This window comes from Babylonia areolata, chromosome 3 (genome assembly GCF_041734735.1).
Source record: "Babylonia areolata isolate BAREFJ2019XMU chromosome 3, ASM4173473v1, whole genome shotgun sequence".
Taxonomy (NCBI): Eukaryota; Metazoa; Mollusca; class Gastropoda; order Neogastropoda; family Buccinidae; genus Babylonia; species Babylonia areolata.
In genome coordinates, this window is record NC_134878.1 from 17,556,717 (window position 1) to 17,576,918 (window position 20,202).

Below are 20,202 nucleotides of genomic sequence, written 5' to 3' on the forward strand. Positions count from 1 at the left end.
CTCTGTCCTGTCATTACACTTCTGTCATGTGTAACCACACACCTCTGTCCTGTCATTACACTTCTGTCATGTGTAACCACACACCTCTGTCCCGTCATTACACTTCTGTCATGTGTAACCACACACCTCTGTCCCGTCATTACACTTCTGTCATGTGTAACCACACACCTCTGTCCTGTCATTACACTTCTGTCATGTGTAACCACACACTTCTGTCCTGTCATTACACTTCTGTCATGTGTAACCACACACCTCTGTCCTGTCACTACACTTCTGTCATGTGTAACCACACACTTCTGTCCTGTCATGTGTAACCACACACCTCTGTCCTGTCATTACACTTCTGTCATGTGTAACCACACACTTCTGTCCTGTCATGTGTAACAACACAATTCTATCATACGTAACCACACACTTCTGTCCTGTCATGTGTAACAACACAATTCTATCATACGTAACCACACACTTCTGTCCTGTCATGTGTAACAACACAATTTTATCATGTGTAACCACACACTTCTGTCATGTGTAACCACACACCTCTGTCCTGTCATTACACTTCTGTCATGTGTAACCACACACTTCTGTCCTGTCATATGGAACCACACACTTCTGTCCTGTCATGTGTAACCACACACTTCTGTCCTGTCATGCGTAACCACACACTTCTGTCCTGTCATGTGTAACAACACAATTCTATCATGTGTAACCACACACTTCTGTCCTGGCATGCGCTACCACACACACTTCGGTCCTGTCATGCATGAGTAAATAAACACCACACACTCCTCTCCTGCCGTGCACAGCTCCACAAGAACACACACAACACAGAGACACAGACTCAGGAGACAGAGGCAAGAGACGAACAAACCACTGCCCCGCTTTAACTGTGCACAACTCCACAAGAACACATACAACACACAAGACACAGACTGAGACAGAGAGACGAACAAACCGCTGCCCCGCTTTAACTGTGCACAACTCCACAAGAACACACACAACACACAAGACACAGACTGAGACAGAGAGACGAACAAACTGCTAGCCCCCCTTTTAACTGTGCACAACTCCACAAGAACACACACAACACACAACACACAGACATAGAGACAAGAGACAAACAAACCGCTAGCCCCCCTTTTAACTGTGCACAACTCCACAAGAACACTCACAACACACAGACACAGAGACAAACAAACCACTCGCCCCCTTTTCCCTCTAATAACCGCTCACCTCAGCATATTTCTGGTTGATCTCCCTGATAGCGGGGGCCTCCTCGCTGTCCCCGGCCACACAGACGGTGGGGATGTCCAGCATCCAGATGGTGTCCGTCTCCTCCAGGGTCAGGTCCACCAACTTGTCCAGGTCCTCCTCCCTCACCACCTCCTTCACCTCCGCTCGCCGCTGCCGGATCTCTGCGCCGTGCAATGCAAGGGGGGGGAGATGGTTATGTTGGTGGTACCAGAGTCTGTGGGTGGTTGGTGGTCTGTCTCTCGGATGACAGGGTACATTTTAAGTCAAGGAATTTTTATTCAAATTTTGTTTTGGAATTTTGAGTGATTTAATGTCATGGAATTTTGACAAAGGTTTTGTTGCTGTTGTGACCAGGGTCATGGTGACAGTCAGTTCATGATTTGATGGCAGTTTCTTTTCTTTTTAGCAAACTATGCAAGACGGCGCTGGAGCGACTCAGTGGCAGACACCCTCAGAGCCCACAAGATGTCCCTCCTCCAGGCCACTCGCCTTGCTGCAGACAGACAACTGTATCTCCCCGTGACGCCCACCGGTACAAGTGGAGGAAAAAGTAAAAGTAAGTAAAGTAATGCAAAACTTGAACCCGTTTTTGTGTTCTTGTGTAATGATAATATCAACCACTGGTCTATCACTGGTCTATCACACAACTGCACCACACACAAATTTGTGCATGCCCATGCATGCACACAAAATTTAATATAAAAATGTATGCATGCACCACACACATACACATTTCCAAAGAAAAAGAAGCCAGCAAGGAAGAGAACTCCATGCTGAAAGTGTTTGCTCCCCTGGTGGAGGGCATGCCGCTTACCTGCCCATGCTGAAATGTCAGCCCCTGTGTCCGTCTCATCAGCCACTGACCCTGAGGTGTCGTAGGACTGACTGAACACTGACCTACACATCAAAACATCTGTGCAATGCTGCAGAATCGTTTTCATCACACATACTCACACATGTGTGTGCATACAGACACCTGGTCATACACACACACACACACACATGTACAAACATACATGCCCATACACACACGGATGCACACAAGCACAGAGTGACTTATATTCAACGAAGGACTGACTGAACATGCACTGAATACGCTCTGAAGTATACTGGTTCTCAAGAAAATAACATAGACATTTACATGCTTTTTCTCTTCACTCTCTCTTCTTCACACACACACACACACACAAGTATAAATACTCTCACACATTCACCCCCTCTCTCTTACTTTCACAAACACATACAAACACACATGCACAGAGAAATATATGCTCTCACACACTTTCAGTCCCTCTCTATTTTCCTCTCTCACACACACACACACACACACACACACACACTCACATGCACAGAAAAGCACATATGCTCTCACACATACACTCCCTCTCTCTTTCCATCTCTCTCTCTCTCTCTCTCTCTCACACACACACACACACACACACACACACACACACACACACACACACAAGTACACTGACCTTGTGAAAGGACCACCACCAAAAGCACTTGCTGTCATGAACGATGCGGACATTTGCGACATGATGTCTGTTGGCTGAGGAAAGAACATTCACCATCTCCTTAGCACACAAGCTTCTCATCAGCAGAAAACAATCACATTGTGCATGTGTGTGCATGGGTGTGTGTGTGTGTTTGTGTATGTGTGTGCGTGTGTGCATGTTTGTGTGTGCCATACGGCAATCAAAAATTCAATCAACCATTCAGAAATTTTATCAATCCATGAATAAATACATGAAACGGAGGAATCCAGCATGAAAAATACAAATAATTGACATACAAGTACAGACTGCAGTACTGCTTGAGCATACATTGTTAAAACTCAGCTTCCTTGAGCCTGAAAATGCTCACACCTGACAGAGTGAGAGAGGAGAGGAAAGGACAAGAAAGAAAAATAAGGAGAAAAGACAAGAGGAGGAAGTTGAACAGTAAAGGGAGGGTGAGGAAAAAGAAGAATAAAAAGAAAAAAAGAAAATGATGATGATTATGATGATGATGATGATGACGACAGCAGGGTTGGTGATAGTTGTGGTGGTGACTGCGGTGGTGATGATGGTGATGACAGTTCCAATGCAGAAGAAAAAACCAAACCAAACAACCCCCCACCCCACCCCCACCCCAGAACATAGCAACATTATCTACAGCACCAGCAACAGCTAGCTGTAAACAACAACCAAACACAGGACGGTTTTCTCTCCTGAAAACTCAACAAGTGTTTACCGTGCCAACAGAGCTATCACCAAGGATGTTGCCCTGCTGCATACGCATCTGGTTGGGGTCAGGGGTCAAGAGGGGGAGCGGAGTCACATCGTTGCCAGCCTCGTCAAATATCTACCCAGGGAAAACACACAACACAAAACATGTAGTTTCTCTGTCAGCATTGCCAGAAATCCCAGCCAGCTCTTCTGAAACTGTTGTTGACGTAATATTCTGCTGTGTTTCTCTGCAACATGTTGTATTGACAATATCAGGACAGACGCAATGGTACAAGTATACAGAAGTTTCTTTCTCTCCTTTATTCACATATGCACAACACACACACACACACACTCACACCTTCATGCTGACACACAACACACAAACACTAGATCTCTCTCTCTCCTCTCCCCCCCCCTCCCCCCTCTCCATTTACCTGTTCTTCTCTCCCTCCTACTCTCGTTCTCTCAATTCACCAAGAGCTCTGTAACGGTGAGTGAGAGACCAAACAAATCAGAGAAAGGAAAAAGAATATAATATATAATCTGATCTGTTTTAATCTCTTTCTCTTTCTCTCACTCAACCCACCCCCTTCTCTGTCTCTCTTTCTCTCTCTGTCTTCAAAGTACACACTTCTCTCTCAATTTCACCATCTCTCCCTCTTCCCCTATCCTGCACAAATGTGAACAGTAATTTTCAGAAGCTGTTTTCTCAAACTCTATTGCTTTGCTTCCCATGCAGTGTTTTGCTTTACTCTTGTATCTATTCTTGTATTTATTCTCTTGTATTTTCTCTTGTATTCATATTCCTTTCTTGCGACAGCAGACACAATGTGGATGTTGTATAGTGTGTGATTCTTTATCAATTCATTCTCTGTTTACAGTCTGTTCAATTTACAGACTTCACAAAAACGTTGCATGGCACATGTGCATCATGAAAAGCTTGAAATATGCATTTAAGAAATCAATGCTTCAGTCAGAAATTGACAGTTATCAGTGAAAAAAAAACCCAGTAGCAGTGGATTTTCATTCTAAAAATTAATTGCAAGAAGCACTTCAGATTATGAGTGATGCTCATGACACTGGCAGCAAACACAAATATTTTTGCTGAAAATTCAACATCATTTCACCGTGATACCCAAGAAGGAAAGTGTGCAAGTTCCCAAGAGGTCCTTAACTGTTTGTGAACCCTGTACTGAATTACCAGAAATTGCAAACCCTTGGCATAACAGCTGCAAGAAGGTATTGTCAACATGTTATCAAACTGTCGATTGTCTAACCTGCACTGGGGTCCTAAGGGAACTGGACTTGTCACTGGGTGCCAGACCTCCGGCGGCGCTCTTTCTACTGGCTGAGGAGACGAGGTTGCTGCGGGTGCTCATACCTGGGGGTCGAGTCCCGTGCTTGCTCTTGGACATCCCCCCGCCTCGCTTGGACTGGTTCATCATGCTCTGGCTGCAAGCACACAAAAAAATCAGAATATGCACATTATAATGAAATCTTCATCGTGGTCTCCTCTGGTGTGTGGCCTCCTGGCCATCTACCGTTGGTAGACTCCCTGTGGGCTGCTGGTGCTGAGTGGGGTAGACAAATGCTGCTGTGACTGTGTATGGGAGACTCAGGACAACAATATGGGTTTTTTGGTTTTTGTTTTGTTTTTACAATGTGGGGGTTAAATACCATTGAAACAGCACAGCTGACATGGCAGCAAAAAGAAAAGAAAAATCACCATTCTCACCGAGAAGTGTGTACAGCCACAGTGAAATACCATCTATTTTCCTATTTGTCTACATGCATTTTATTCTTTCCTCATTCTTTGTTTATCTAAATGAACTTTTCAATATATATATATATATATTTTTTTTTTTTTTTTTTCAAACAGAACAATTCTGTTTGCTGTTGGATCTTTTGTATGTGCGGAGTATGTGGCACAGAGACCACTGTCACATACAAAAAGACTGGCACCAATGCCTTGTTGAGAAGAGTGAAAATAAATTGAATCTTGGGTCTGTCACTTCCAAGAATGGTGCTCTACCAATTACACCATCCTCTACTAATCAAACACAATTTCTGACCCTTTCAAATTCATTCTTTGTTCTTCAAAATCAAACTCTTTGTGACAGACATCTTGACCATACCATGCTTCTGGTGACAGAGAAGTTGCATTCAACAGAGAAGAACTGAAGTCACTGATGGTGTTAATTTCTCATTCTGTCTTGCGGACAGTGCTAATTCCTATCTTTCAGAAGATAAGGAGATTGCATGCATAATGCCACTTGTGATAATTACAAGTCTTTTCAGAATATTATCATCTATGGCTGTGACTCAGACAGAAAGACATGCATGCTGATATCTTAATGCCCCTTCATGATAAGTAAAATTCCCTGGAAGTTCTTTTTTCTTAATATCAGCTAGACATCAGCTGATTCCATTTGATTCACTACTTTTTTTTTTTAGCATGACAGTTTCACTGCACATAATATTAGATTGTCAAAGAGCTTAGTTCTCCGGTCCTGTTTCACTGTTTCTGCAATCCTCAGACAGTAAGTGTACAGCTGAGCAGGTGCACAGCATGACTGAATTTTAGCAGCATACAGGACTTTAAATAGCAATCAGCAAAGATGAGATTTGATGAAATTTGTAATCATATGAACTCTGAGAGTTTCTTTTGAAAGAAGAGACAGACTGAGAGGCAAAGCCATGGACAGAAACAGGGAGAAAATCTGCCAGTGGGAGAGAGGATTCAGAACTCAGAAATAAATTACTTCAAGGTCACCATCCTGTTTGCTAAGGAGGTATCTACACAAAATGTCATGAATAAAGTGGAATATTGGCCAACATAATGGACGCAAAATTTCATACCTATAATGCAGGCAAACAAAGATTTTACTTCATAATATTCCCAAAACATCTCTTCTGTTCATCTTTTAAAGGAAAAAAGGAAAATGTCAAGTAGTGTCCTATTCTCTCCCTTTAAAGGTACTATAATAAACAAACATTGCCACAGAGCAAGTATTGAACATGTCTTCATTTTTGTGTGAATGGAATTTAAAAAATATATGCTATTTAAAATATAAGAAGCATTTTTTTTTTGTTTTTTTGTTGTTGTTTTTTTTGTTTGTTTGCGGTTGCAGGCAAAAACTGAAAGTGTGTTATTATGATCAATTGCACTGGCCTTCAATCCTGGAAAATTAATAGGAATGAGAAGGAAGAAAAGTAAACTCTATCACTTAAATTCCTACACTGATCCTCTGACTGCTGATCTGACACAGTCCACACCTAGCATTGATTCACAGGTTGATACCCTGAGCACATACACCCTGAGCATGCAGTACCAACTTCCTGGCATGGGCAGGACACCTCATTTTGGATGCCAGTTTCCCAGAGATTTCTCCAAGGGGGAATTAGCTTGCCTGCTGACCTTCTCCTTTCCATAACACAACAACATGAATTTGCTGATGATGCTGTGGATGGCACATGCTAGGTCATGGGATGAAAGTGAAGGTTGCACAAACCCAAAGCCACTCACACATCTACACAGATGGTGTGACAAAGAAGACTGAAGAAGTTCAAGCAGGTACTGGCAAATCTGCTTGTCTTTTTACTTGTGATATATTTTTCTTTTTCTTTTTGTAAGTTCAGCCTGGATCCATCATGCGCTGCCAAGATTTTGGTTTGAATACCAGTAGACCTCAATATTTTAACAGCTACAGCCCCTATCTGACTGAGATATCAATATATCCACCCCAACCCCACCCATCAGTATGTCAATCATTTCAATATATTATAATACAAGGATGTGACACTGAAAGCAAGATAGAAATAGAAATAGAAATACTTGTTGGCTTTCAGCTGAAGAAAATAGTGCAGGAAGATAAATTTTCATATCATGCTGCAGATAAAAAATATGGAGTTGTGGCCTTGTGAATAGAGCATATATGATTAGGGAACAGGAATCCTGGTTTCCATTCATGCAAAAACAATGATTTTCACTCTCCCCACACACAAGCTAAATTCAACGGTGGTCAGTGTGCCAGCCTTTCAGATGAGACAGTTAACTGAAGTACCATGAGTAGCATGCACTTCAAAGTTATGTAAAAGAAGCCATGGCAATACAATAATTGTTCCAGTTAAAATTCTAAATAAAAATCCACATTGACAGGGAAGCAAACATATACCCATATACAGGCAGGGAAACGTGTGTTGCACTGCTGGGACACACTCTTCCAGGGGCTGCAGCTGAATTCCATGCAAAGAAATATGCAACGACAAGAAAGTAATAATAAAGAAAATATTTATAAAACAGTATGAACACTAATGGTGACCGAGGAAGGAATGAGCTAGACAGCTTTCATGGTTTTGCAAGAATTTATCATTAAAAAAAAAAAAAAAAAGCAAGCCCAGCATAAACTGATAACACTTAACAACTCATTTTTTACACGCAGCTGTTAACACAATGTAATTGTCGTTTCCACATTACAACAACAAAAATCGATTCAAAATCCATACACCAAACACGAAAGTTTTTGGTGAACCAATGCTGGTCGTGTTCATAAAAAAACCAAACTATATTGTAAACAAAATGGAAACAACTGAAAATAAGCTAATTCAAACAAAACTATATTACAGATTCTTGTTCTAATAAAGCTTACTTTGCGCCTAAAAATGATTTCATCTGCTTTGAAGTTGACATCTTATTTCAAAGGTTCAGATCGTTTCAACAAGGTGTCCGCACACACATGAACCGCAGTTATCTCCTCTGAATGCGTTGTCAAGGGAATTCCAACATGGGCTTGACAAGTCCACGCCGATTGGTCAACTCTCGGAAGACACGGTGGCATTATATTTGTTGTTTGGGGTGGTGTTGCATTCAACTAGTGTATTCTTCAACTTCATGAAAACAGAGTCAGTTCGCACTTGAAACATGTTATCAGATCAAACCATAAACTCAAGTTTTCTACCCTTTTTTAGCGTGCAAAACACCCCAGTGCTGCAGAGAACCACATCAGCCAATCACGTGCACGTTCACATTCAAGACATTGTAGGTCAGGATTTCTTCAGGCCTCGTTTTGAAGAATGCGAATGAACCTCAATATTCCATTCAAGATGGAGGTAGGGAAACCGATTGGGATAAAAATTGCTTGCAATTTATTTTCGTGTTTGCTTTGTATCTGTGCTTGAAGTTTTCGATGGGCAATCTGTAAGCAGATAATCAACTTCTGCATGTTTCTGCTAGGTGTGGAAGTCCAGGAAGGAATGAAAATATTGTCGATATATTTGTAAAATAATTCTTTGGGTTTCCCAGGCTTTGCTCGATGCGCGCCATTATTGATAGGACCGGATAATTTTTGCATAATTTAATGACCTTAAATTGAATAGAAGTATACCATTGAATGCATTTTGATCTGCTGTTGGTTTCTTTTGCAGCACGCGGGCAGCGAATCCAGCAGTCCAGGTACATTTTATTTATTATTTTCAATAAATTGTAAATGAGGTCATGTTGGAAGGGATTGTAGCAGTGAGCCTGATTTTGATTGGCCGCAGGGTACACTCACATCAGTTTGTGATGGGCCCATTCAATGACAAACGCTGGCACAGTTAAAGAGTTTGTCAAATGTTGTTCGCCGTTCAGCGTGATATAGAAAACAAGTGTTTGTCAAATTTTATTTCAGCGATGATCTTTACCTTAATGTTAAGAGAAGAAGAAAAAATGCGTGTGATGGAGAAAAGTCAGTGCCTGAAGAAGATGCACTTTTGAAGTTTTTGTTGGACATGAAATTTGACATGAAATAGTTTGGCGCATGTTTACTCTTAATTAAAACGCAGTTACTTAGGTTTCACTCGATTTATCAAGTAATTGCAGTTTTGCTGATACATAACTTAGACTGTTGCAGTCAAACATAGGATTGAATAGGTTTTACAAGATATGATGACTAATGTTTTTCAGTTACTAACTTTGAATTCATCACAGTGACATACAGTACCACAGTGTACATACACACACTTTTTTTTCTTCGTTGATTGGCATTAAAACAAAGCCTCACGTTTGAAGAAAATTTGATAATATGGCATATAATTCTTTCAATTCAAGTATTAGTATAACTAAGCCAGCTGTGGCAGGACACGGGTCACGCTGACCAGTTCTCATCATCAGCCACGATCTGGTCTCTCTCAAGTCTCATGCCTTACAGGGGCACCATGAGGCCCACAGACATTCTTTTAGACTTCTTCACAACACTTGATAAGTGATTACCCCTTTAAAGTCATCTGTTCTCTAATCAGCAGCTTCTGTTGTTCAGTGGCTTGACATCCACACTGGCCAACTAGGGGCAGTCAGCTGTAGGACGGAAGGCTGAAGAAGTCTCGTGTGGTGTCAGATTGGTCCAGATGCAGATCTGGAGCTTCAGTGCCACATCTCATATGCCAGTAAGGCTAGTTGTCAAGACTTTTGTGGGGCCCTCGGAAATTGGAAATGTCAAACTGGAAATGTTATCCTTCCTCAAAGAGGATATGTTCTTCAAGAGGCTGTCCATGGGGTAGATCACAATCTGTCTTAGTGATGGTTTTGTGCCTATAGAGGAGCCCTAGTGAGGTTCTTTGGGACTCCTCCACCAACCATTTTGCTGGCAAGAGATTTAAGGTCCATCAACTGATCAAGATCTGGAGTCAGTGCCTGCTATGGCCTTCACTTGGGCCTTTGCCCAACATTCCACTTGGAACATAGTCCTGACTAGAAGAAATGCAGTCTTCCTGATGTCCTTACAGCTCCACCCCTTGAACATATCAGTGGGCTCTCCATGTCAAGAACTGGTCCCTTTTTCAGTGTTTCCCATAACACACTATAGTGCATCCTTTACGTACAAAAATCTGAAAAGGACCCCCAGTTTTCAGTACAGTGTGTCCCAAGGACACATACAGTTTTTCCGACAAGTTATAATTTCTTGGTCGATCTTCAAGGTCACTGACTTGACAGTAACGCTATTACTGCAGAACAGACAAAACCAAGTGTTTGGAGTTGAGTCCCTCGTTTGTTGTGCTTCCGTCAGATAACTTTTGATCTTCCACTTTATTCAAAGTAGTGAAATAGGAGTCAGAATATCTTTGTTGAAGTGGCTTTCAGGCCCCTAAACCCAAACATCTTCAAGCTGCAAATGTTCTTGAAGAAGCAAGAAATGAAACATAGATGGGGAGCATTCTCAGGAAACAATCGAAGTAAGCAGCAATCAAAACCAGACACTGCAAGTGCAACTACATAGTCATGAAGAGGAAGTCTGACATGCAAGACTTTGGTGCCACCAAAAAGAAGTCAAGAAAAAGAAAACTAAATGATCATGGCTACAGGAGTTTTCATGGTGCGAGATTAAAGTAAAATTAAGCCATGTGTAAGAAGTAAAGAACTTCGCTTACGTTTTGTTTCATTTAATTTATCATTTGGTGTCATATACTGTACCATGTCAAACTGAAGCAAAGTGACAAGGTCTGGCACCCAGCCTCTTACATGTAGCTGGTCCTATGGTCCTGGTTATCTATGATCACTGTAGGCAGGAAGGGGATAATCGGCTGGCACCTTGCCAGCCTTTGGATTGGCCCACCAGTCCATAATGGGAAGAGGTCAAGTGGGAGGAAGAGTGGGCCAATCCAAAGGTTGGTAAGGTACCGGCCAAGTATCCCCTTCCCACCACACTGTTGGCATAGATAACCTGGACCGTAGGACCAGCCATGCCTAAGAGGGTGGGTGCCAGATCTTGTCATCTTGCATTAGTTTGACATGGTAAATAATAAATTTAACCAAACAGGGAATATGATACAAACTCCCCCTGTTGAATTGTTTATCATTTATAAACTAATGTAGTCATAGACAGCAGATACCCAGTCTTATAAGTGACAGTGTAGAATTTTAGTTATTTGCTTTTTGGGGTCAAGTGAGTTTGCTTGAATTGTGTTTAAGCTTGTCATTTTCTTGACAAATTAAAACCAGCATAGAGGATGCCTGAGAGAAAGCAAGTGACAGTGAAGTTTATAATTCTATTGGGGGCAGTGACAGATGTCTCTTTTTTTACCCGGAAATAGGAAATAGTGGTATTTAGCATGATAACATAAGTATTAGCATTTGACTTTGTGTATGAGCATCTCTCATTATATTTATGTTGATAAATACAGAAATTATTGAATATTGTTTCCTTGTTTCAGACACAGATCGTGACTTTGACCCCACAGCAGAGATGCTGGTAAATGCTTATGATGATGAGCGAACAATGGAGGAAGAAGAGAATCTCAGTGACAACAGCTGTAGTAATGAACTGGATGACTTGGAAAAGGTAAGGAATGGTTTCATTCATCATGCTAAATGAATTTAGTGTTGTCATGGAGGTTTTGGTGCCAGTGCCCAGAGCTAGGATTTTTTTTTTTTTTTTTTTTTTTTTTTTTTTTTTTTAACCAGCTGATTGTCCATGTATGCTCTAAGCCATCTTCCACAACTCTTTATCTTTGGCAGCCACTAGGAAAGATCACTACTTGCTAGATACTTGACATTTCCATGGATAGCCCGCAGCTTGTTGATTTATATTATATGTAATGTACGTATATAAGGACAAAAAATAGCTGGTGTTAGATTGCCAGGGTCATTTTACAAAGATGACTTGTAACACTATCAGTATATGAAGTACTTTCGATAGATTGATGGGAGGTAATCATTTATCACAATGTACAATATCTGTATTTCACTTTTTTCAGTATATTGTACATTTGATAGATCATTATGAATTATTGACCAATAATTCAACTTAAAATTGTTTGTTAATGTTTTGATAGTTAGATCATTATGGATTATTGACCAATAATTCAACTTAAAATTGTTTGTTAATGTTTAGGTGTGTTTGTTTTTTTTAACCGTAGGATGAAATTGTGACTAAATTATAGCGGACAGAAAGAGTTGATGTGCCTGTGCACTGTGTGACCAGGAGGGCAATATGCCTCTGGAGGCTTTACTGGCTATGTATGGGCACAACCAGGGAACCTCCGCCAGTGGTGGTGAGAACTCTGGTGAAACCTCCCAGGCAGCAGCGGGAGATGAGGACGGAGACCGCTCAGTGATGAGTGCCGATTCAGGGGACAATGAAGACCAGGACAGCGCTCGCTCCAGCAGCGAGTCAGAGATCCTGGAGAACCAGGACTTGACGTTGGACAAGGATGAGATTGCCCGGGACCTCCTGAGCAACAACAACCCTGCAGATGATCGAGAGACCTCCATCAATGATTTGTTGCACACTGTCTCATCTTCGAACACTTCACGTTTGTTGAGGTGTAAGTTGTGTTGGTTTTTTCCTATGCCTTTTACACACAGAAAAATAAGTTATTGTTGTGATTATGAATATGTATGCTTGACTTATTGCTTATTTTGTATAAACGGATCTGGACAGTAACTGAGACATTCATGTTATGGGTTTGATTTATATAATGAATCATAGACTGATAGAGTATACCAGGAAGCACAATTTTATAACATTTGTTTGCCTTTTTTCCTTTTCTTTCTTTTTTTTTAACCCCCCCCCCCCCCCCCCCAAAAAAAAAAAAGATAACCATCCTGCTCTTTCAATGTGTATGTGTGTGTGTTTGTGAATCATGAACAGATTGAATGAAGCATGTCTCATATCCTTGCCTTTGAGTCAGCTGAACATGTGTTGACCACTGTCTGAAAGTGTAAAGTTATAAGGAATTAACAGTTGCTTGTAGCTTTGGGGGTGTGTGGGGGTGACTGGTAGTTTGGAGTGTATGATAACAGAAGTTAGACATATTGTAACTAAGTCCAGACCACAAACCAGGGAGTAATATTCTAGACAAACAGCTACAGGTGGTGATGCTCAGATTCAGTGAGTGTTCTCCTCTCTTGTCCAGCCAACAGTCAGCCAGGTAGTGAAGCAACGTCGGACTCAGAAGCTGACATTGACTACATGCCTGAGGAGGACAGGGAGAGCAAAAAGGTGATCCAGGTGGGTCATGACTACCAGGCCACTGTACCTGAAGGATTCAACCACTACGGGGATGCGCCAGCTTACGAGAATGAAGATCGCCTTCTGTGGAACCCATCCAAAATCAACCCAGAGAAATGTAATGTTTTAAAATTGTCTGGTGGTGTTTTTTTTCTCTTGTATCTTGATCTTGATCTGATGACTGTCCTTGTCCTCCTTTGTGTTTGGCTTCAGTGGGTTTTTACTATGCCTGTTGCGGATTTTGATATTCTTGTTAATGTACAGGGGTGTGAGACCTACACAGAAACACGATCCTTCAGTTCATTAATAATTTTTTATTTTTTTTTTAAACAACCAAAAAAAAAAAAAAAAACGTCAGTCAGTTGGGCGTGCCTTTCCTGAGATGTGTGCAAATCCAGAAAGAAAATGGTGGAGATGGAAGGGAGCAGGACTTAGGTACGATGCTGCCATCAACAGCTGTTGCGATGCTACAGCTGATGTATTTGACGATAAATCAGAAAAAAAACACCTATGCTGCACTATTTTCATCTGTCCCAATAATGAATTGCCTTTTTCTAATCTGTTTTGTGTTGTTGGAAACAACTCTTGTGCCAAACATTATGCCTTATTTAGATCCGGCTGAGAGCCAATTCTGGGTTGTTTTGATGACATCTAGCACACCTTGAATTAAAGAAATGCGCTTTGAATTAAAAGCAACAGACAAAAATGATTTACTCCTGTCCTGGAGAGCATTACAATGTTCCCGTGGCCCAGTGTGTCAATACATGTTTTTCACACTAAACCTAGTTTTAACAGGGAACACACACTCATACACACACAGACATGCGCATGCACGCGCACATTTAACTTTGCTGAGTATGTGAGGGAACTTAGTGGTGATGTAATGTGTTCTAAGCTGATGGTGTGTGTTCCAGAAGTGACAAACCAAACAGTTGCAGTGAGTTCACTTACCGATTTCCTGGTTACTGTGTTTCAAAAACTTTTGCGCTGTGTTTCTGTGGTAGTATTCGTTAGTATGGAAAGCGTAATTTGAAGTATTTGTATCAAAATACTATTAAATGCTCAAGACGATTTGTTTTGTAGAGTCTATGTCCTTTTCTCTTGTATTACTATTTGAATGTCTTTTGTTGTCATTTTTCAGTGGAAGCCTACCTTCGTGAGGTGAAGAACCAGAGTCAGGCCAATGCAGCAGGGGTGGCGTCCATCCCGACAGGCAGCCATATAGGGGATGACGAGCAGGCCCTCTATCTCCTCCACCAATGTGACCACAATGTGGAAGAAGCCTTGCGTCGCCGCAAGATGCAGAACATCCTCCCCTCAGACCCCATGAGTTTGTGGTCGGAGGAGGAGTGTCAGAATTTTGAGATGGGCCTGAGAGTGCATGGGAAGAACTTTCACCAGATTCAGCAGACCAAGGTTAGAACCCGCAGTGTAGGAGAACTGGTGCAGTTTTACTACATGTGGAAGAAGTCAGAACGGCACGACCATTTTGCCAGCAAGAACCGGTTAGAGAAAAGAAAGTATCACCTGCATCCAGGCGTCACGTAAGTATTGTTGTATTAATTATGCTTACATTATTGTGAACAATAGATAAAACCAAATGCACACTCTCTTTCTTCAGTATTTCCTACACCATATGTCTACTAACAGTGCAGGTGAAAAAATAAGTCAGCTGTGAACCTCAGCATATTAGGGTCATGTTAGGTTTATTCAGTGTGCTTGTGGCTGTAAATCATCAGTTTTTTAGTTTAAAATCCTTTAGACAGACAGAAAATGCAGAAAAAAAAAACCCCAAAAAACAGCCGTATGAAGAGCACAGGAACAGGAGTCAAGATGGCTGCCATAAAAAGAGGGCGCTAGTCAGGGGGGCCAAGGGGAGGTTACCTACTTCCGGGAGGTTATCGGCCGTAGCTACTTTCGTTTTCTCCGCATAGGCGGATAGTAGTTTGTGCAGGACAGGAATGTCAGACCCCTGTCGGAGTCTGCACTAGTGGGTCACGGTAAGTATGTTACTTAAACGTAATTTTAGGAAGAAAATTTCCTTCCTTTCTCACTCAGATTGAAAATATTGTCTAGAATACACTTGCACTTAGTTTCTTTTATTATTTCGCATCATTTATTATCATTTTCATGGAGAAAGTGGGAGGTGGGATCGGTGAGAGAAATCCCAGTTTGCGTTAGCGGTTTTGCCATTTCAGCTTGCTGTAAAACCTATACAGCATTATTACTAAACAAGATACTGCTGCTTTTTACAGGGACTATATGGACCGGTTCCTGGATGAGCAGGAGAGCGGTGCGCTTCCTGGAACGCTGCCGGGCCGAGACCGCTCGGCCAGCCCCATGAACTCACTGATCTACGGCGACCACAAGCGCTCGGTGCCCCACCTGCGGCAGGACCTGAACGAGGTGTCCTCCACCACGGCGGGCTCCCCGGACCTGGCCTCCTACAGCACGGCCACCACCACCACCCTGCACGCTGCCGGGGCCTCTGGGGACCTGCACCCCATCCATTCCAGCGGCTGCGAGGTGGGCAGCAGCGCCGCCTCCACCTGCATCATGGTGCATGGCAGCAAGGCCGTGCTGGGTACTGACGCCTCCCTGGACAGATCGGGGAGCGTGGGCCTGCGAGGCAGTGACTTGAATGGGAACAACGAAGACTCTGAGGTGTCAGAGCCCGCCTGCAAAAAGGTGAAGATGGACAGCACAGAGAGCAATGTGGGCTCAGAACAGCAGGCGGACAGTTCGTCATCATCGTCGTCATCATCCCTACTACCTTCTTCCACCAGCAGGCCGTCGGATTCTTCTTTTGCTGCTTCCAATGTGGCCGGCCTTGACAGTAGTGTTGGGTCAGTGCTGAAAAGCTCAGAACTGTCTGCATCGGTGGAGGGGTGGGGTCAGTCAGCAGCCGAGTCTGTAGGCATGTGATAACAAGAGTCTGTGCTGTCTGAGCATTTTAACTCTTTTTTTTCTTCCTTTTTTTTTTTTTTTTTTAAATAGAGAAAAAAAATTAAATGTTCGACTTTTTTTTTTTTTTTTTTTTTTTTAGGTCATACTTCTGAGTCATACAAACTGAAGTCCATGACATGACTCAGTAATTTTATGAGAGTTAACTCCCATCTCTTTCTCTCAGTCTTTCTCGCTCTCACTGTCTCTCTGCTCTGCTGTTTTTCTTTTCTTTTACTTTGCTGTTCAGCATTGCTCCTGAGACCCACGTTTCCCATTTATTTGACAGATTTTTAGTTTTAAGAAGACAACTCCTGACATAATCTAGTTTATATATAATCTAGTTTTGAGCTGTGTTATTATCTGTTTTATCTTAGCCTACCACCCCCCAACACCCCCAACTCCACCCCACTTTTTTTTTTTTCCTTTCTCTCTCTCTCTCTCTCTCTTTTTTTTTTTTTTTTTTTTTTTTTTTAGCTACATTATAACATCACAGATGGCTTATTGTGAGAGTAACATACATTGATATATAATGGGTTTAGTTAAAAATTCTCTGTCTCTGTCCTGTCAGTTGGGGTTTTTTTTAATCTCTCTCTCTCTCTCTCTCTCTCTCTCTCTCTCTCTCTCTCTGGGTTTAGTTAAAAATTCTGTCTCTGTCCTGTCAGTTGGGTTTTTTTTTATTCTCTCTCTCACGCACATGCGCATACGTTTTTCTTTCATCATTTTCACTAAATCATAACACTGGATCATTTATTTTCTGAATCACTAGAAGTGTATACAAGTTGAATGTTTTCTCTTTGGCAGCATGCAAGAGTTGACCTCTGCAGACTTTTTTTTTGGAACACAGTTCAAATTGTACATTATGTTACACACATGCACGCACCAGTCCACACACTGAAATACATGAGAAGTCATATTTCTGTTGAAGTTGAATGATACATTAATTTAGAAACCGACAACTGACACTGACAGACTTTACTATATGTTGAAGAAGCCTTTGCAGTTGAATGGTTTATGTTGGAATGAAATACTTGGCGGGTTTGTGGAAACCCAAATTTAGGGAATGTTTTGTTTTTCTTAAGAATGTTAACAAGTTCACAGAAAACCAAGAGTGCAATTAGTGTGATGAGCCATCTTTTCTGGTGGTGATCTGAGGCATCAGCATTGTCTTATTATTCTCTTCCTTCAGTTTTGGAGGGAAGGAGTGGGGAGACTGACGGAGGGGGGAATCCCTGATGTGAAGGGTATCCGAAATGATGGGGAAAGACCGCTTTGCTTCCATTTTGGACGCTTGACACCTGTGTGCATGCACCTTGTTTAAAAGGTACAGAAGCTGAGCTGGAGCCTTTCCTTCACAGAATGTTCTTCACATACGGCGGTACATCTTACAACAAAGCAGATTGTGAAAATGTAGCAGTTTTCTGCTTGTTGCTCTTTGGTGTTCTGATGCCTGGGATCTTCAGGACGTTTGATGGCAAATTTGATGTTTCTAACACACACACACACACACACAAACACACACAGGGAATTTATGCATTACAGGATGCTGAGCATTTGTGTGTGTGCTTGTTAAAGCGTGCGTAAATAAGGAGTATTAATAGTTGATTAAATCAGGGCTGTGTGTTTGTGTTGAGAGAAAAAAATTACAGTGTTGGGTTCATGTAGCACTGGTGTAATCCCTCTTTTTTCTTCTTTTTTTCCCCAGAATATGTGCATTTGATTTTACTTCTCTATGTTCTAGTGTGCATGTGTTCATGTGTTGAAATATTTTGTAAATTTGATTCTTTATTCCATCCCAACCCCTGCACTGTGCCCCCTGAAGTTACAAGTGGTAGTTTCTACTTATTGGTTGTTTAGACTTTGTTTGGTTTGAAAAAGTGGTAGTTTGTATTTATTGTTGTTTTTACTTTCTTCAGTTTCCAATTCAGAGAAAGAAGATGGAATGGACACAGCAAATTACCAGGTTACAGTTTTGACTTTTTTCTGTTCATTATTTCATGTCTTTGTTCTTGTGGAAATGGTTATGTCTTTGTTCTTATGGAAATGGGTATGTTTGGCATCTGTGAACATTCCTATGTCCATTTAATGATAGGGATATAACAAAAAGAAATCTATGTTCTCGTTTTTGCTTATGAATATTTGTTGGTAAATATTAATATGAATTGTGCTGGTATGTTGTTAACGCAGATATTTAGTTACTCGGCTCAGGTTAAGATGAACAAGGAGACAGACCTATCATTGATAATGCACACACTCGCACGCGCATGCATGCGTACGAACGTGCACACACACACACAACATTGAAAGATGTGGATATGTTTTGATTACGTGTGCCATGTGTTGTTAAACATCCTTTCCTCAAATGCAATGTTGGACTGAATTGTTCTCTCCATGGCTGAGTTTAATAAGTGCACTTTCTTTATTTTCTACGCAAGATAACACATAATTTTAAAAGTTTAGAGAGTTTAAAAATAAATTAAAAAAAGATTGGTAAAGCTTAAAGAAAAATTATTTGTTCTAAATCAGCTAATGACAAATGAAACTAGTGTAGTTGGAATGGTAGGCATGGCAGAATGTGGTTAAGTGGAAGACGAAGTACTGAAGCGGTGTGAGAGGACCAAGCTCTTGTCCTGTTTTAATTTATATTTTGTGTTCAGTACATCGTCTTCTGTTGCCTGTGTATGAATCCCCAGCCACATTTTAAGATTAGAACCGGATAATATTGAATAATGAAATTGTTTTATATATTTATCCGTAAAGGTTTGTGTACAAATTTGTCGTTTATTTCTTTTGTTACTTGTGTATTGTAGAGCTGTATCCTCATTTTCTGTATTTGATCTGTTTTGTCATTTGCAATGATTAAACTTAAAGGGAAAAAAAAGAAAAATGATATTGTCGTTGATGTTTTCTTATATCAGAAATGATTATGACTTCTGTTTGATGTATGTTTTTTGTCTGACTTGGAGATTCAGAGCTTTGCAATAAGAACAAAAGATGTGAAAATGTGTAAGAAGTTTGGTTTGACTTTGATGGACTGTATGGAAAGTATTGTGCTCAAACCATTTGTGGGTCATAATGATTTCTTGAGGTGGCTTTCTGTGTCATGTGAAAAACCAAGTGTGAAATTGGGAATGTTGATTTGTTTGTGTATGTTTAGTTATATAGGTACATGTTTTGTTGTTGTTTAAAGTATTAAGTTTCTTTATTTTCAGGGCATAGTTTGCTTCAGTCAGGTCAGCTCATTTACAGGTGTGATTAAGAAGTGAAGCAACAGAAGGCAATTAATTGTGCATGAAATAATGAATATTTAATACCTCTTACACACACACACACACACACACACACACACACACTCATATACACATACATACTGGTACACACTCCCCTCTTCCCATCCTATAATATATAAAGAATAGCACATGAGCCAACTTAGTTTCTGCTGTGTTGGGAATGTTCATGGGTGCGCTCTACTTCGTACTGTCAGTTATGGTGAATTGTATCATAGCAGTTTGGAAAAAGCCTGGCAGAATGTTGTTGCATGCTTGCCCCAGTGCTTCGCTGGCAACACTAACTTTTAACTTAACTTTCGGTAACTAACACTGATACAGTAACACTACTGCTTCCACTGTTAAGTTTATAAAACTGGTTTCTTGTTTGGATTTGAGTTTTAAAAGTGTGGCATTAGGATTGGAAAGGTAACTGGGAGTGGAAAGGTTCAGCCTATAGTTTCATGGTCACAAGTAAAGGTTGTGTCGTAGATTATAGAGAGTGACAGTTCTGAGAAGGCTGAGCCTTGAGGTCCTTGG

General features: G+C 41.1%; 2 protein-coding genes across 2 annotated transcripts in view; one reads left to right on the plus strand and one right to left on the minus strand.

The window, feature by feature from the left end:
- The window catches only part of LOC143280479 (dynein axonemal intermediate chain 4-like), a 51,867-nt gene extending 43,635 nt beyond the window's left edge, over nt 1-8,232 (minus strand). Inside the window, exons 1-6 of the mRNA XM_076585133.1 lie at nt 8,117-8,232; nt 4,745-4,919; nt 3,490-3,600; nt 2,733-2,806; nt 2,069-2,151; nt 1,234-1,415 (exon numbers count right to left, since the gene is read on the minus strand). Of these exons, the coding sequence (XP_076441248.1) occupies nt 1,234-1,415; nt 2,069-2,151; nt 2,733-2,806; nt 3,490-3,600; nt 4,745-4,919; nt 8,117-8,157 (666 nt within the window). The 5' untranslated portion in view covers nt 8,158-8,232. The remainder of the gene's footprint in view (nt 1-1,233; nt 1,416-2,068; nt 2,152-2,732; nt 2,807-3,489; nt 3,601-4,744; nt 4,920-8,116) is intronic.
- A 3,425-nt stretch (nt 8,233-11,657) lies between these two features.
- LOC143280248 (mesoderm induction early response protein 1-like) lies at nt 11,658-16,378 on the plus strand. Its single transcript, XM_076584882.1, has 5 exons — nt 11,658-11,782; nt 12,425-12,767; nt 13,359-13,571; nt 14,595-14,997; nt 15,709-16,378. The coding sequence occupies exons 1-5, from the start codon at nt 11,687-11,689 to the stop codon at nt 16,376-16,378; spliced, it is 1,725 nt and encodes a 574-aa protein (XP_076440997.1). The 5' UTR covers nt 11,658-11,686.
- Nucleotides 16,379-20,202: the final 3,824 nt, after the last annotated feature.

What these genes read in the sequence shown, in the direction of transcription:
- LOC143280248 (XM_076584882.1), top strand. Translation starts at nt 11,687, where the DNA reads ATGCTGGTAAATGCTTATGATGATGAGCGAACAATGGAGGAAGAAGAG. An exon ending in CACTTCACGTTTGTTGAGGT is followed by an intron (nt 12,768 to 13,358) that starts GTAAGTTGTGTT and finishes TCTCTTGTCCAG; the next exon opens with CCAACAGTCAGCCAGGTAGT. An exon ending in CAAAATCAACCCAGAGAAAT is followed by an intron (nt 13,572 to 14,594) that starts GTAATGTTTTAA and finishes GTCATTTTTCAG; the next exon opens with TGGAAGCCTACCTTCGTGAG.